This window comes from Salvelinus fontinalis, chromosome 30 (assembly GCF_029448725.1).
Source record: "Salvelinus fontinalis isolate EN_2023a chromosome 30, ASM2944872v1, whole genome shotgun sequence".
NCBI classification, from domain to species: domain Eukaryota; kingdom Metazoa; phylum Chordata; class Actinopteri; order Salmoniformes; family Salmonidae; genus Salvelinus; species Salvelinus fontinalis.
Window position 1 is genome coordinate 27199177 of NC_074694.1, and position 17500 is coordinate 27216676.

The following is a 17500-nucleotide window of genomic DNA, read 5'->3' on the forward strand; positions in this document are numbered from 1 at the left end:
TCTTACGTTTCTGGAAGGCCCCCATTAACGACGCTGAGGGCAATAAAACAGCGATTAAAAATAGTTTAGAGATTCCTGCCTTCCCCTCCTGTGCTGCTCAGTCACACAGGCACCAAGTCTGACAAACCAAGCATCAATCTTTTTATTTTCTTTAAAAACATATTCTGGTTCCTCCAAGGGTCTGGCTGTATGGTAGGATAGCTTAATACTGCCTCTTAGTGGAGACATGTGGAACTACAGCTGTCAGACGTGGCCCTCATCTGGTCTGCTGATTAACAAACAGAGCCCTCAGTGTGTTTGTGCCCAAGTGTGTGTGTGTGTATATGTGTGTTTGTGTGTTGTGTGTGTGTGTGTGTGTGTGTGTGTGTGTGTGTGTGTGTGTGTGTGTGTGTGTGTGTGTGTGTGTGTGTGTGTGTGTGTGTGTGTGTGTGTGTGTGTGTGTGTGTGTGAGAGAGAGAGAGAGAGAGAGAGAGAGAGAGAGAGAGAGAGAGAGAGAGAGAGAGAGAAAGAAAGAAAGAAAGAAAGAAAGAAAGAAAGAGAGAAAGAAAGAAAGAGCCTATCGACAGTGTTAGACTGACAGAGGAGAACAGAGATCAGCTTTCTTTCATCCGGCCCGTCCCAAAAGTGTGTCCCTATGGATAGGAGCAGGGTTTGGGAGAGGGGGTAGAGTGAAAGAGGAGAAAGAGGGGTCGCGGCAAATGAAAGAGAGATGGTTTGCTGTCAGTTATAAATGGGAAACGGAGAAAGAGATTGAGTGAGGATGAGAGAGAAGGGGATGGAGTCTAGGAGGGAGGAAGGAGGGAGATATCAGAGTGTGAAAGGAAAGGAGGAGAAGAACATAATGATGGAGAGATGGTAGTAGGCCGAGAAAGGAGAGTAAAATACAGAATGACAGAAGAGTGGTTGTGAGAGAGGGAGAAAAGGACAGTGGAGAAGGGATGAGGCTAGTAGAGGGGTGGGGTACGGTAGAGAGGGTGAGGATGAGTGCGGGAGGGAGTAGAGGGTAAGGCTGACAGAGAGAGAAAATGAGTGAGGAGAAGGTGAGGCTGAGAATGGGAAAGGGGTGAGACGGTTAGGATGAGGGGAGAGGATGACACAGAGAGAGAGAGAGAGAGAGAGAGAGAGAGAGAGAGAGAGAGAGAGAGAGAGAGAGAGAGAGAGAGAGAGAGAGAGAGAGAGAGAGAGAAAGAGAGAGAGAGAGAAATGAGGGAGGAGAAGGTGAGGCGGAGAATGGGAAAGAGGTAAGGGAGTGATGAGGTATGATAATGATAGGGGTGAGACAGGGAGGTGGTGGGGTGAGAGAGGGAGGAGGAAATAGGAGTAGGGGTGTTGGCGAGCACCCTGCAGACCAGGGAAATGGCAGAATAGCACTTTAATAGGCTAGAAAAGACTGGGGGCTGTTAACTCTAACATTTTATTTTTAAACTCTGTCTCTCTACCCCTCTCTGTCTTTATCTGCACTGTGCTCTCCTTCCTCATTTTCTCTTATTCTCTCCCCTTTCTCATTCTGTCTTCTCATACTTTAACTCTCTCTCCCCTTTCTCCCTGTAAGTTCACATACCCTCTCTCTCTCTCCCTCCTTCAACTCCCTCCCCCCTTTCTCTCCATCCCTTCCTCTCCATCATCCTCCCTCTCTCTCTCCCTCCCTCGTTTTTCCTTGGAGGAGGTGTAATGGTAGCTATTTGAGTGTCATCAGAGGAGCGCAGTTATGGCTTCTAATGGCTTCTAAAGAACCATTCTACAGTTGCCACGGTGAAAGTGGCACAGCCGCCATCCCACAATAACATCTGGTTGGCCATCGACAGCCGTTGCTGTGCCAACGGCAGTGAAAGCGACGGAACATCAACAGACGATGACATCGCCCCCCGGCCACAGAGAAGAGCTAATGGCGCGTGGGATAAGGTCCACATGAGGATGAAATATAATGGTGATGATAATAAAAATAGAATAATATAGTAAATAGAAGAATACTTTTTATTAAATAATATTTATTGTTATTAAAGTGTGTGGGTGTGTGTGCTTGAGTATGTGTGTGCTTCTACTCCTTGATGAGGGCTCAGGTATGCTAATGTGAGGTTCTGATTTCCAATTCATCTCTGTTATTTCCTAGGTAAAGAGTATTGTGTTCACCCTGTGTAGTCGCACGCACACGCACACGCACACACACACACACACACACACACACACACACACACACACACACACACACACACACACACACACACACACACACACACACAACCAGATTGCCTTACCAAGAGTATCAATTGACTTAGAATGAAGAGACATCCCAAAGACATGTCAGTCCGCAGCAGCAGATGAATGCTAGTTAGAATCTAGTCTGGTGAATATCTCTCTGGGCGATCAGGTGGATGTCCACTTTTATTGAAGTAATTTTTTTGTCCCAGGTTGATTTCATATTCTATGTCATCTACCATAAGTAGGGCCTTTCCTTAAGCTTCCAGTTGCCTGCTATGGTGAATAAAAAAATACAAAATATATCTAATTATATCTCAAGAGATTGATAACAACAGTTTTATCTAAATAGACCTAGCTGTAGACCTGCGCTACAGTGCGATAAAAATGTAAAGGCAATGTTCCCGCTTTCGAGGAGAACGCATTCACTGTAAACACTGCATATGTCGGCTCAATCAGAAATGACCTATAAATGTCAATCGCGCTACAGCACTGATCTTCAGGGCTGCAGATTGAATCAAGTCCTTCATCTGTCTGTGACGTCCTCAAAATGGATTGTTGTCTTGTTCAAGCTTTCAGTGTGTGTAGGAAGAGCTCCCTCTGGTGGCCTTGTTGGGAGCTGACCAGTGTTTTATCTGCTGTACCACATACCTTGAGTCTCAGTGACTGATCACACGGTTAAATGGGTAGGCCTTCACCTGATCTGTCCAAGACAAGGTTATGGTTTGTGGTTGTAGCTCCGTCATGTAGTGTGTGGGTATGTGTGTGTGTCCATACATCAGTGTTTGCATGTGGCCAGCTGGTCCAGTCTGGGTCGCAGAAAGAGTAAATAGATGGAGGAGTAGTTTATCATGAACTCTTGGACTGTCCTCTCACCGAAGTTTTTGTGTGTGTGTCATTCCTATGTGTGTGTTGTGCGTGCATTTGGTTAGTCACTAGCAGATGGACTCTGTGTGTACGTGTATGTACAGTTGATGTCGGAAGTTTACATACACCTTAGCCAAATACATTTAAACTCAGTTTTTCACAATTCCTGACATTTAATCCTAGTAAAAAATTCCCTGTCTTAGGTCAGTTAGGATCACCACTTTATTTTAAGAATGTGAAATGTCAGAATAATAGTAGAGAGAATGATTTATTTCAGCTTTTATTTCTTTCATCACATTCCCAGTGGGTCAGAAGTTTACATACAATCAATTACTATTTGGTAGAATTGCCTTTACAATTGTTTAACTTGGGTCAAACGTTTCGTGTAGCCTTCCACAAGCTTCCCACAATAAGTTGGGTGAATGTTGGCCCATTCCTCCTGACAGAACTGGTGTAACTGAGTCAGGTTTGCAGGCCTCCTTGCCCGGCACACGCTTTTTCAGTTCTGCCCACAAATTTTCTATAGGATTGAGGTCAGGGCTTTGTGATGGCCACTCCAATACCTTGACTTTGTTGTCCTTAAGCTATTTTGCCACAACTTTGGAAGTATGCTTGGGGTCATTGTCCATTTGGAAGAGTAATTTGCGACCAAGCTATAACTTCCTGACTGATGTCTTCAGATGCTGCTTCAATATATCCACATAAATTTCTAACCTCATGATGCCATCTATTTTGTGAAGTGCACCAGCCCCTCCTGCAGCAAAGCACCCCCACAACATGATGCTGCTACCCCCGTGCTTCACGGTTGGGATGGTGTTCTTCGGCTTGCAAGCCTCCCCCCTTTACCTCCAAACATAACGATGGTCATTACGGCCAAACAGTTCTATTTTTGTTTCATCAGACCAGAGTATATTTCTCCAAACAGTACAATCTTTGTCCCCATGTGCAGTTGCAAATCGTAGTCTGGCTTTTTTATGGCGGTTTTGGAGCAGTGGCTTCTTCCTTGCTGAGCAGCCATTCAGATTATGTCGATATAGGGCTCGTTTTACTGTGGATATAGATACTTTTGTACTTGTTTCCTCCAGCATCTTCACAATGTCCTTTGCTGTTGTTCTGGGATTGATTTGCACTTTTCGCACCAAAGCACATTTATCTCCAGGAGACAGAACGCATCTCCTTCCTGAGCGGTATGACGGCTGCGTGGTCCCATGGTGTTTATACTTGCGTACTGTTGTTAGTACAGATGAACGTGGTACCTTCAGACGTTTGGAAATTGCTCCCAAGGATGAACCAGACTTGTAGAGGTCTACAATTTTTTTTCTGAGGTCTTGGCTGATCTCTTTGGATTTTCCCATGATGTCAAGCAAAGAGGCACTGAGTTTGAAGGTAGGCCTTGACATACTTCCACAGGTACACCTCCAATTGACTCAAATTATCTCAATTAGCCTATCAGAAGCTTCTAAAGCCATGACATCATTACCTGGAATTTTCCAAGCTGTTTAAAGGCACAATCAACTTAATGTATGTTAACTTCTGACCCACTGGAATTGCGACACAGTGATTTATAAGTGAAATAATCTGTCTGTAAACAATTGTTGAAAAAAATAACTTGTGTCATGCACAAAGTAGATGTCCTAACCGACTTGCCAAAACTATAGTTCGTTAACAAGAAATTTGTGGGGTGGTTGAAAAACGTGTTTTAATGACTCCAACCTAAGTGTATGTAAACTTCCGACTTCAACTGTTTGTGTGTGTGTGTGTGTGTGTGTGTGTGTGTGTGTGTGTGTGTGTGTGTGTGTGTGTGTGTGTGTGTGTGTGTGTGTGTGTGTGTGTGTGTGTGTGTGTGTGTGTGTGTGTGTGTGTGTGTGTGTGTGTGTAACTTGTCAGGGAGAGGGGTAACGGGTGGTAGATTAGCTAGGTTGGGATCACTGGGAGAAGGATTAGAAGGGTTAAGGAATGGACACGTCTGTTTACTATCCAAATACGCTTTAACACACACATAGGGCCCTACTTTGATCAACAACTCCTTGTTGGTACACCAGGGGAGAAAAGATGACGTGATGATTAGTGCTCTCACTAAAATAGGAACAAGACACATTATGTTGCTCTCTATTTCCACTCTCCCCCTTCTTTCTTTCTCTCTGTCAACTTTTCCCCTTTCCTCCCTCTCTCTGTTATTCACATTTATTTCAAATTCATCCCTTTTTCCCTTTCTCTCCCTCCCTTTTTTCTCTCCTTCTCTCTATCTCTCTGTTTCCTTCTCTCACACACGTGTTCCATTAAAGCTGACCCACAGAACTTGGAATCAGAGATGGTGTGTAACCATACTCTGCCCAGGCAGGTAAGGAGAGCTGCACTCGGGCCACTGCCACAGAGGCACAGGGTGGGCTCTGGTTACCCGACGCTCACTGTATGTGTGTGTGTGTGTGTGTGTGTGTGTGAGTGTGTGTGTGTGTGTGTGTGTGTGTGTGTGTGTGTGTGTGTGTGTGTGTGTGTGTGTGTGTGTGTGTGTGTGTGTGTGTGTGTCAACGCATTGTTTCTGGTTACCTTGGCTTTGTTACTCCACCTCTCTTGTCAAGGCAAGAAGTAGAGAGCAGAATAAAGCGCAAAGCCAGATAAAGACAGGAGTACATACACAGCCGCCACGTCAGCGAGAGACAGAGAGAAAGGAGGAGAGAGATACAAAGAAAGAGGGAAAGACTAAAGAGTACTAAAGCATGCGTTCCATCACCTTGCTGTAGTGTAAAGATGAAGGGTTTATGTTTGGGTGCTTAGGAGTTGGGGAAGGAAAAGGGTGTTGCGCCGCTCTAGGGCCTCACTGAGATCTCAGGGTGGAACCTTTTTAATCAAAAGATGTGCATATTTAAGGAACGTGCAGATCAAACTTGCTTCTGGTCAAGAAGGAAACTGGAATGTGAATAAAGGCAGAGGTGTGAAAGAAGAGGAGAAGAAAAACTAACGGAAGACAACGTGAGAGGCAGAAAGTGACAGAGTGGTAAAAAGAGAGGGAGAGAGATGAAGTGAATGAGAAGGTAAGGACCAACTACAATCCACATGCAATCAAGCTCTCCAACACATGCTCTCTGATTACAACCTCATTGACGCCTGGCAAGCACATAATCCAAAAGCATACACTTTCTATTCAAACAGGCATAAAACATTCTTCCGAATTGATTTTATATTATTATCTACACCTCTACTTTCTTAAAATTAAGAAAATTGAAATGAGACATACGAGATTGTCTGATCACCATGCTTACTACTGGCAACTACACATTTCAGAATCTCCTAAAAGAGCTATAAGATGGCGTTTCAACGTTTCATTACTACACAATCCTACATTCTGTGATAAATTAGACATTTAACTAAATGAATTCATAATGATCAGTAAAAATTCAGTTGATGACTTCTATGGGATGCCACCAAAGGTTTTCATAAAAATAATGCAACTGCATTTGCATCTGGGTTGAATAAACCACAAGTAGAGAAGATATCAGAACTCGAAATGTTGTTAACTGCATTAGAGCGTTCTCAATAAACACTTTTTTTAGCTTATACTCTTTCCAAAGTCATGATAGAACTTAATTTATTGATAAGACAGAGAGAAGAATTTGCAATCCATTGAGTTAGATTCAACCATTACTTCCATGGTAATCTTCCCAGTTCTTTATTGGCCAACAAGCTAAGCAGTAATGATCAATTAGCTGATATAGCCACTATTGAATCTGAAACAGTGGAATTACAGAACCCAAATGAAAGATTCTCCCTCTTCTATTAAGAACTGTACACCTCTGATTGTAAATCCACACCAACCCAGACTAAGTCCTTTCTAAAATAATGAAGAACTCTTCTCTCAACAGATGAAGCTGCCTCACTGGGAGCCCAAATCTCTCTCAGTTAACTCAAACGGGCATTGGGTAACATAAATAAAATCATCAGGATTGGATGGTATTCCTCCTGAGGTCTATTTGACATTTGTGAATCAATTAGGTCCACTATTGCTCGAAATGATTAACACGGCCGTTCACAAAGGTTCATTTGGGAGAGATGTGAATGCAGCACTAATATAAAAGGTAAGGATGTCACCCAGTGTTCTCACTATCACCCTCTATCTTTCATAAACGCAAATAACACAGATATTAAACTTTTTCCAAAAAGTAATCCCGCCTTGACACTTACTTAGCCAAATTGGTCCACACGGACCAAAGCGGGTTTGTTAAAAAACTTGTATCCTCGGATAACCTCCATTGACTATTACATATCTTAAATGCTTAGTCAGAAACAACAGATCCTTGGGCTGTTTTATTTCTCGATGCAGAAAAAGCTTTTAATAGAGTAAAATGGTCATATCTCTGGTATGTCTTGGAACATGGGAATTGGCTCCAATTCATTCATATGATTAAAATACTATATGCCAATCCCTCAACCATAGTTATAACAGGCAAATTCTGCTCAGCTCCGTTCATAATCACTAGAAGCAGCAGACAAGGCGATCCGATTTGTCCTTTGCTATTTTTATTATCCATGGAACCCCTGGCTCAAGAAATTCTTCAATCGAACGAAATAACATCAATTTCCCTCAAATCTACTGATCACTTCATCTTATTATACACAGGTGATATTTTACTATATCTAGACAATGTATTTCAATTGCTCCGAAACGCATTGAAGATCACAGATAAATTAGACTAATTAATCTAACCAAATCAGACCTACTGTCTCTCAACAACCCGATGGAGGACTCCGTCTCTATACTGCCAAGGCTGAATTTCTGTAGTTCAATGTTTCCCCTTCTGGCTATTGGGATAAAACTCATAGTGCAGTTTCAAAATGTACACTGCTCAAAATAATAAAGGGAACACTTAAACAACACAATGTAACTCCAAGTCAATCACACTTCTGTGAAATCAAACTGTCCACTTAGGAAGCAACACTGATTGACAATAAATTTCACATGCTGTTGTGCAAATGGAATAGACAACAGGTGGAAATTATAGGCAATTAGCAAGACACCCCCAATAAAGGAGTGGTTCTGCAGGTGGTGACCACAGACCACTTCTCAGTTCCTATGCTTCCTGGCTGATGTTTTGGTCACTTTTGAATGCTGGCGGTGTTCTCACTCTAGTGGTAGCATGAGACGGAGTCTACAACCCACACAAGTGGCTCAGGTAGTGCAGCTCATCCAGGATGGCACATCAATGCGAGCTGTGGCAAGAAGGTTTGCTGTGTCTGTCAGCGTAGTGTCCAGAGCATGGAGGCGCTACCAGGAGACAGGCCAGTACATCAGGAGACGTGGAGGAGGTCGTAGGAGGGCAACAACCCAGCAGCAGGACCGCTACCTCCGCCTTTGTGCAAGAAGGAGCAGGAGGAGCACTGCCAGAGCCCTGCAAAATGACCTCCAGCAGGCCACAAATGTGCATGTGTCTGCTCAAACGGTCAGAAACAGATTCCATGAGGGTGGTACGAGGGCCCGACGTCCACAGGTGGGGGTTGTGCTTACAGCCCAACACCATGCAGGACGTTTGGCATTTGCGAGAGAACACCAAGATTGGCAAATTCGCCACTGGCGCCCTGTGCTCTTCACAGATGAAAGCAGGTTCACACTGAGCACATGTGACAGACGTGACAGTCTGGAGACGCCGTGGAGAACGTTCTGCTGCCTGCAACATCCTCCAGCATGACCGGTTTGGCTGTGGGTCAGTCATGGTGTGAGGTGGCATTTCTTTGGGGGGGCCGCACAGCCCTCCATGGGCTCGCCAGAGGTAGCCTGACTGCCATTAGGTACCGAGATGAGATCCTCAGACCCCTTGTGAGACCATATGCTGGTGCGGTTGGCCCTGGGTTCCTCCTAATGCAAGACAATGCTAGACCTCATGTGGCTGGAGTGTGTCAGCAGTTCCTGCAAGAGGAAGGCATTGATGCTATGGACTGGCCCGCCCATTCCCCAGACCTGAATCCAATTGAGCACATCTGGGACATCATGTCTCGCTCCATCCACCAACGCCACATTGCACCACAGACTGTCCAGGAGTTGGCGGATGCTTTAGTCCAGGTCTGGGAGGACATCCCTCAGGAGACCATCCGCCACCTCATCAGGAGCATGCCCAGGCGTTGTAGGGAGGTCATACAGGCACGTGGAGGCCACACACACTACTGAGCCTCATTATGACTTGTTTTAAGGACATTACATCAAAGTTGGATCAGCCTGTAGTGTGGTTTTCCACTTTAATTTTGAGTGTGACTCCAAATCCAGACCTCCATGGGTTGATAAATTTGATTTCCATTGATACTTTTTGTGTGATTTTGTTGTCAGCACATTCAACTATGTAAAGAAAAAAGTATTTAATAATAAGAATAGTTCATTCATTCAGATCTAGGATGTGTTATTTTAGTGTTCCCTTTATTTTTTTGAGCAGTGTATATAACAAGGTAAGCAATCCCAGATCAAATTAACACATTTACAAAGAGGGAAAGACATAGGAGGACTATACCTACCAAACTTTAAATCATTTTTCCAGGAACTAGCATTTCACCACATCCTAAATTGGTTTAGACGTGATTCTTCAGCCACCTGGCTGAATGTAGAGAGAAATATTGTGTCTCTTATTGCCCTGAAAGAGATGGTCTTTACTGATATATCCCTTAAAGTCCCAATGCACTTGTTTTTATCAGTAGCGGTGCGTGGGTAAAATAACTGTGGAAGTCAAGCCAGAAAAAAATGCCATATTACAACAAAGGCTGAGACAATAAGATGACATAGTGGCAGGATAAATTCATCCACACATTTGTTTCATCACAAAACCGGAGAGCAACCTCTGTCCATTGAAGTCCACAAAGCATATTGCATGTAACAAACAGTTACATGACCTGCAGCATGACCTGCAGGTTAATGTTTATTTTCGGGCTACTAAACAACTATTGATTTAGAACCACAGAGAGTTACCAAAAGTCACAGAGAAAACAGGAGCTTCCTCCACTATTCCATCACTATTTCAACTTCAACATTATCAAATCACCTCTGCTTAGTCTAATACAGTGACAACTGAAAGATACCAAAAACGATGTAATCCAATCAACATAAGCTAAATATGATGTGGTTGTCCATGGTTCTGATTTCTGTGTGTGTGTGTGCTTACATTCGTGCTAGTAGAAAAAACATGTTGACTCACCCTACTTGTATAGAAACGCTACTGCCATCCTCCTCTCTTTCATGTTGACAAAACGGTCTACGACTCTGTTATACAGTACACACTTTCAGTTTTTGCTGTCCTAGGCTACCTGGCTAAAATGCTTGCTCGCAAGCCTAACTTCCATACATAGGCAAAGATGAGCCAGCTAGTTAACATTAGCATGCTATGTCAAGCTACGTTTTGAACTTCCATCCTCTCAGGCCAGGGGCACAATGTATGAATTTATGGTTGGATCAGAATCGTCATTATAATCATTGCCCAGTACAGATAATTAAGTAAAACCACAATCCAAATCCCTATCTCTATCCAGGGCTAATTTAGGAAAGGGACAATTTTAGCTAGCTTGCTAGCCACCGGAGGACAACAACACGAGATGCAACAATTCAAGTTTTTCTGTCAATTATGTTTCACTCTTGATGTGATGTGATTGGTGTGAAGCCAAATCCAAACTGGCTTCCCTTAACATTTATTTTTGGTGCGCCAGGCCCATTCTCAGTTGAGCTCATTCAGTTTAGCTCAACGCTGATTGGCTATTATTTTATACTTTTTTTATCAAGGGAGGCCAAATGCTCGCTGGCTTCCTTTGCATTCAATGCAATGGGCTGCAACAATGTCATACACTTTTTGACCTGACAGCATCAGATAGAAGGCTACACAGAGACAGAGGGGCACTGTTTCACTTGCTCAGATGCATTCTCCGGTGAGATACTTTCAGCCACATGCGAATTGAAGGACAATTATGAAATACTGAGAGACGAAAGATACATTATTTTATCTTTAAAAAAAAACATTATAGCACAATTTTGGGGGGGAGCCTGGCTTCCCTTGGCATCCATGAATACACACCACTGTTTTTAATGTCAATATCAAATCATTTCTGGGTAACAATTAAGTGCCTTACTGTAAAAGATTTCCATTCAAATTGGCAAAATTAGCTTTTTAGCAAAAAACTATTTATCAAGCAAGAATATTGCTAGGAATGTCTGGGAGTGGTCTGAGTCGGGAGGGGGCAACTATAAACTAGCTGTAATTGGCAGAGAGATTTGGAACTCTTTGTTATTGTCACACCCTGACCTTAGAGATCCTTTAAATTCTCTATTTGGTAGGTCAGGGTGTGACTAGGGTGGGAAATCTATGTTTATATTTCTTTGTTGGCCGAGTATGGTTCCCAATCAGAAGCAGCTGTCTATCGTTGTCTCTGATTGGGGATCATATTTAGGCAGCCCTTTTTCCCACCTTCTGTTGTGGGATCTTGTCTTTGTTTGTTGCATGGGTTGCATTCCTAAGCTTTTTGTTAGTTAAGTTACGAGGAGTTAGCTCAACGAAGCAAGCACGAGAGGCAGCCCCCAATTTTTTGGGGGGAAACACGTGGAGATTGGCGGAGTCAGGGTTCAGACCTGAGCCAACTCCCCGTGCTTACCGTGGGGAGCGAGTGACTGGTCAAGCACTGTGTTATCCGGTTCTGTGCACCATGCCTTCAGTGCGTATCCACAGTCTGGTGCGCTCTGTGCAAGCTCCCCGCAGTTGCCGTGCTAGAGTGGGCATTCAGCCAGGACGGATTGTGCTGGCTCAGTGCTCCTGGCCTCCGGTGCGTCTCTTCGGCCCAGGATATCCTGCGCCAGCTCTACGCACAGTATCCCCAGTTCGCCAGCACAACCCAGTGTGGCCTGTGGCAGCTCCCCGCACTTGCCGTGCTACAGGGGGGATTCAGCCAGGACGCGTTGTGCCAGCTCTACGCTCCAAACCTCCAGTGCGCCTCCACGGCCCAGCATATCCTGCGCCGGCTCTACGCACTATGCCCCCAGTGCGTCCCGTGCCAGCTCTCCACACTCACCGAGCTAAAGTGGGTATCCAGCCAGGACGCGTTGTGGCAGGTCCCCGCACCAGGCTTCCAGTACGTCTCCTCAGTCTGGTGAGACCTGTTCCGGCTCCACGTACGAAGCCTCCAGTGATGATCCATGGATCGAAGCCTCCAGTGATGATCCATGGCACAAAGCCTCCAGTGATGATCCATGGCCCGGAGACTGTAGTGATGATCCATGGCACGACGCCTCCAGTGATAATCCATGGCCCGGAGCCTCTAGTGATAATCCATGGCACGAAGCCTCCAGTGATGATCCATAGCCCGGAGCCTCCAGTGATGATCCATGGTCCGGAGCCTGTATTGACGATCCATGGCAAGGAGCCTGCAGCGACGGTCCCCAGTCCAGAGTCTCCAGCGACGGTCCGCAGTCCAGAGTCTCCAGCGACGGTCCGCAGTCCAGAGTCTCCAGCGACGGTCCGTAGTCCAGAGTCTCCAGCGACGGTCCGCAGTCCAGAGTCTCCAGCGACGGTCCGTAGTCCAGAGTCTCCAGTGACGGTCCGTAGTCCAGAGTCCCCAGCGACGGTCCGTAGTCCAGAGTCTCCAGTGACGGTCCGTAGTCCAGAGTCCCCAGCGACGGTCCGCAGTCCAGAGCCCTTAAAGACGGCCCGCAGTCCAGAGTCTCCAGCGACGGTCCGCAGTCCAGAACCTCCAGCGACGAGCTGCAGTCCGGAGCCTCCAGCGGTGGTTTCCAGTTCAGAGCCTCCGGCGATGATCCACGGTCCGGTTCCTCTGGCAACAATTCACGGTCCGGAATCTCCGGCAACGATTCACGGTCCGGAGTCTCCGGCGACGATCCACGGTCCGGTTCCACAGAAGCGGAGGGATCAGCGTAGGGAGCGGGGGCTACGTCCTGAGCCGGAGCCGCCACCGAGGGTAGATGCCCACCCGGACCCTCCCCTATAGGTTCAGGTTTGCGGCCGGGAGTCCGCACATTTGGGGGGGGTGGGGGGTACTATCACTCCCTGACCTTTAAATTCTCTTTGGTAGGTCAGGGTGTGACTAGAGTGGGAAATCTATGTTTATATTTCTTTGTTGGCCGAGTATGGTTCCCAATCTGAGGCAGCTGTCTATTGTTGTCTCTGATTGGGGATCATAGTTGAGTAGCCCTTTTTCCCACCTTCTGTTGTGGGATCTTGTCTTTGTTTGTTGCATGGGTTGCACTCATGTTTGTTGCATGGGTTGCATGGGTTGCACTCCTAAGCTTTTTGTTCGTTGAGTTGTTTATTGTTTTTTTGGTGGTGTAACAGTCGTCTTGTGGTGAATGAGCAGACCAAGGCGCAGCGGGTGATGAATACATGATGATTTATTTAAACAAAGACGAAACACGAAGAACACTTGAACTACAAAACAATAAACGACGTGACCAAACCTGAAGTAGAGAACATATAACATGAACGCACGAACAGGAAGGAACACACAAAAAGAAATGAAAGAACGAACGAACGAAACGAAACGAAACAGTACCGTGTGGTGCGACATACACAGACACAGCAACAATCACCCACAAACAAACAGTGAGAACAGCCTACCTTAATATGGTTCTCAATCAGAGGAAACATCAAACACCTGCCTCTAATTGAGAACCATATCAGGCAACACATTAACCCCAACATAGAAACACAACACATAGAATGCCCACCCCAACTCACGCCCTGACCAACTAAACACATACGAAACAACAGAAAACAGGTCGGGAACGTGACAGGTGAAACATTTTAATAAAGAAAATGTACGCCTACCACGCTGCACCTTGGTCTTCATTTAACGACGGACGTAACAGTTATTGGTCTATTAACCAGTTTACCCCATGGTGATGTCACCATAGAAAGACGAAACTCCTGGCAAATTATAAGTATTTTCAACCAGCAACTATCAAGAAATAACACACAAAAAAATGTGGACACTTTACAGTGTTAGTTACATCAGCTGTCGTACATATGATATAAAACACAGGAACATTTTTATTTTGACAGCACTGGACCTTAAAACAATGTAAACTATGCTTTGGTCCTTTTATTGCTCAAACAATTACTATTTGTCTCAAAATTTAAAGTCAATGTAACTGGGAATTAAAATGGTATGCCCATACTCCAATAATTCACAATAATGCCTAGAAATCTGGAGGCCGTCCTTTTGCACCCCCCCTCCCGAATGGTCCAAATGTGGAATTCGTACCCTTGTCGATATCATAGACAGTAATGGTTTGAGAATACTCCAGGATTTGATTTTTCTATATTTCTAACTTAGGTCAGGTATGCTGGGGAAACCCAACTACCAAACCATCCAATGATGGGATTTATAAATAAATGACCTGGGCTCCCCTGAAAGGACTGATCTCTATAATATATAAACATTTAGAAAGCTCATACTCTAAGCTGGCCATTAAAAAAGTATGTTCCATAGATATAACTGGAAAAATATGGCCTTTGTTTCCTGTAATCCAAACCATCAATTTACACATTTTAAGTTCACAGACTGTATTTAACACCAAGGAAACATTTTTGTATTTTTTATTCTATGCTTTCAGGCCCACGGGGAAGAAGTGGTATGGGGAGGGTTTTCTCTGGTCGCCGGGGTATAATAATTTGGGGGGTGCTTATATTTTTCCTGTTACACCCAAGTGTGGAATGTAAATGCGTTTCTTGCATATCCCAACTCCCCCTGAGACACAAGTGCCTTGCTCAAGGGCACAGCGACAGATTTGTTCACCTTTTCGGCTATGGGATTCAATCCAGCGACCTTGCAGTTATTGGCCCAACGCGCTAACCTCGAGGCTACCTGTCACCCCATCATTATTACAAAATCCTGTGTGATCAATATGATAATTTCTCTGTATGTATTTCTTAGTTTTTCTTTTGAGTGTCAGCCTACGGGTACATGTGGTATAAACTGAGTGTGTGAATTGATATGAATATTGTACCTGTAACCCCCCCAACAATAAAAATGACAAAGCAAATAAAAACTTGGTAACTGACTGACTGACTGGGTGACTGGCTGACTGACTGATTGACTGACTGACTGTTAACTGGTTGGGTGACTGGGTGACTGACTGACTGACTGGCTGACTGGTTGGGTGACTGGGTTACTGACTGGTCACTAAGGCCAAGGTTGGAGACTGGTCAGGAGATCAGTGGCTCAGTAATCTCAGATAAATGAACTGGGAGAGAAAGAACAGGGAATTGGAAAAAGAGAGAGACTGGCTGAGGGAAAGAGAGAGAAAGAAACAGAGGGGGGAAAGCATAGAGGAAGAGCGTTAGAGTGAGACAGAGTCAAAGGTAACTTTGATTGAGTGAGAGGAAGACTTTAAGAGAGGGAGATAGAGAAGGGGGAAAATATCAATTGAGGGAGAAGGGGAGAGGTAGTCTGAAAGAAATTGTGAGAGGAGAGGTGGAGAGGGTGACGTCACTTGTTGGATTGCAGTATTGAGCCCTGCTGATTACTATAATCCTGATTAGGAAACCGAAGGAAAAAAAACAGGAGCCACTGAATGACAGAAAGAGAAAAGACGAGAAAGAGTCCTTCACTACCACCAGAGAGAGACGGAGGTGGAGAGGAGACGGAGAAGGGAGGAGAAACAGAATAAGAAGAGGAGTAATTTGAAAGGAAACGTTTTAATCTGGGAATTAGGAGCATAGGAATCACAGAAACTACAGAAAGGAACCACATAACCACAGTAAGTAGATCATAAATCTGTGTAAAAAAAATGTAGAAGACAAAGTCCCTGCATTATAGCTACCTTCCTCATTGATTTCTTCTCATATTTTATTGCCTAATTCTGCACACCCTTTTAACCTCACCTCATACTTGTCATTCATACCCCCATGCCCTCCCCTCCCCACTCTACCTCTTCGCCACACATTCTTCTTCCTCACATCCCTCCTCCTCCAGGCCAGGATGCCCACTAACGGTACAAACTGTCCACTGAAGCTGCAGTTTGGTCTGATCAACCACGAGAGTCGCTACCTCACCGCAGAGGCCTTTGGCTTCAAGGTGAGATACCTCATCTGACACAGCTTTGTCTTACTGTGTTCCTGTCTAGACTGGTGCCAGTCTGGTCCTGCTTTAGCCAACTACTTTGTTGTTTTCATGCCAGAGTAGAGTAGATGCCAAAGAAGTTTATCTAAAGTAGGAAAGAGTTAGAAAGGGTGAAGACAGGGGAAGAGGAAAGGCGTTTTAGATGGAAACTGGAAACTGTCTATTCCCAGTGCTCTTGACAGTGATCTCTCCTCCATCAGGTGAATGCTTCGGCCCCCAGTCTGAAGAGGAAGCAGGTGTGGACATTAGAGCAGGACTCCCAGGACCCCCAGGTGGTTTACCTCCGCAGCCATCTGGGCCGCTACCTGGCCTCCGACAAGGATGGCAAGGTCACCTGCGAGGCCGAGGGACGGAACACAGACTGCCGCTTCCTAATCGCTGCCCAGTCAGACGGCCGCTGGGCACTTCAGTCGGAACCCTACCTGAGGTTATTCGGAGGTTCCCGGGACTACCTGTCCTGCTTCGCCCAAGTTATCACAGAGGCAGAGTTATGGGCGGTGCACCTGGCGCTCCACCCGCAGGCCAACCTGCTCAGTGTCGCCCGCAAGCGCTATGCCCACCTGTCACCCGACGACAGCGAGATCGCCGTCGACCGGAACATTCCATGGGGCGTGGCGGCGCTCCTGACGCTCGTCTACTTGGATGGGAAGTACCGGCTCAAGACCTGCGACAGCCGTTACCTTGGCAACGACGGGAAGCTGTCAGCGGAGAGCGGGCGGGGCACGGGGTACACGCTGGAGCTGAAGTGTGGGAAGCTGGCGTTTAAGGACTGTGAGGGGAAGTACCTGAGTCCAATGGGGCCCACGGGGACACTGAGGTCTGGCAGGTGCAGCAAGCCGGGGAAGGACGAGCTGTTTGACCTGGAGGAGAGCCACCCACAGGTGGTGCTGATGGCAGCCAATGGGAAATACGTGTCTATACGGCAAAGTAAGACACACACAGTGTACACAGTAGACAAAACACAGTATGAACATAGATGTCACACATGCATAAATATACAGTATACACCTCTTTCGTTCTCTTTTTTGTTTTCTCTCCCTCTCCTCATGTGTCACTTCTAAAACTACTCAACTACTACTACTACTATTACTACTATTACTACCTCATATTCTCGTACCACTTGATACCTACTGTGGTAACTGAGCTTTCAGATGTACAGAAAATACATTAGCAGCCGTATTGAATATGCATGGAGCTTCACCACTGCCATTCGATATGGATGATTGACAGCCGATAAAGACTGTTCCATAATTATGGGTAATGTAGTCTTCAGATTCCTTATCATATTGTCTGAGGTTGGGTGTTTCCTCGAAGACGAGATGAACGCAGTTGATGTGTTGTCATGTTT

The 17500-nt window shown here is 45.4% G+C and overlaps 1 protein-coding gene across 1 annotated transcript in view; it reads left to right on the plus strand.

Annotated features, from left to right (window-relative positions):
* The first annotated feature begins 16005 nt into the window (after positions 1-16005).
* Positions 16006-17500, plus strand: part of LOC129828913 (fascin-2-like) — a 7581-nt gene continuing 6086 nt past the window's right edge. The window contains exons 1-2 of the mRNA XM_055890222.1: positions 16006-16107; positions 16353-17079. Of these exons, the coding sequence (XP_055746197.1) occupies positions 16012-16107; positions 16353-17079 (823 nt within the window). The 5' untranslated portion in view covers positions 16006-16011. The remainder of the gene's footprint in view (positions 16108-16352; positions 17080-17500) is intronic.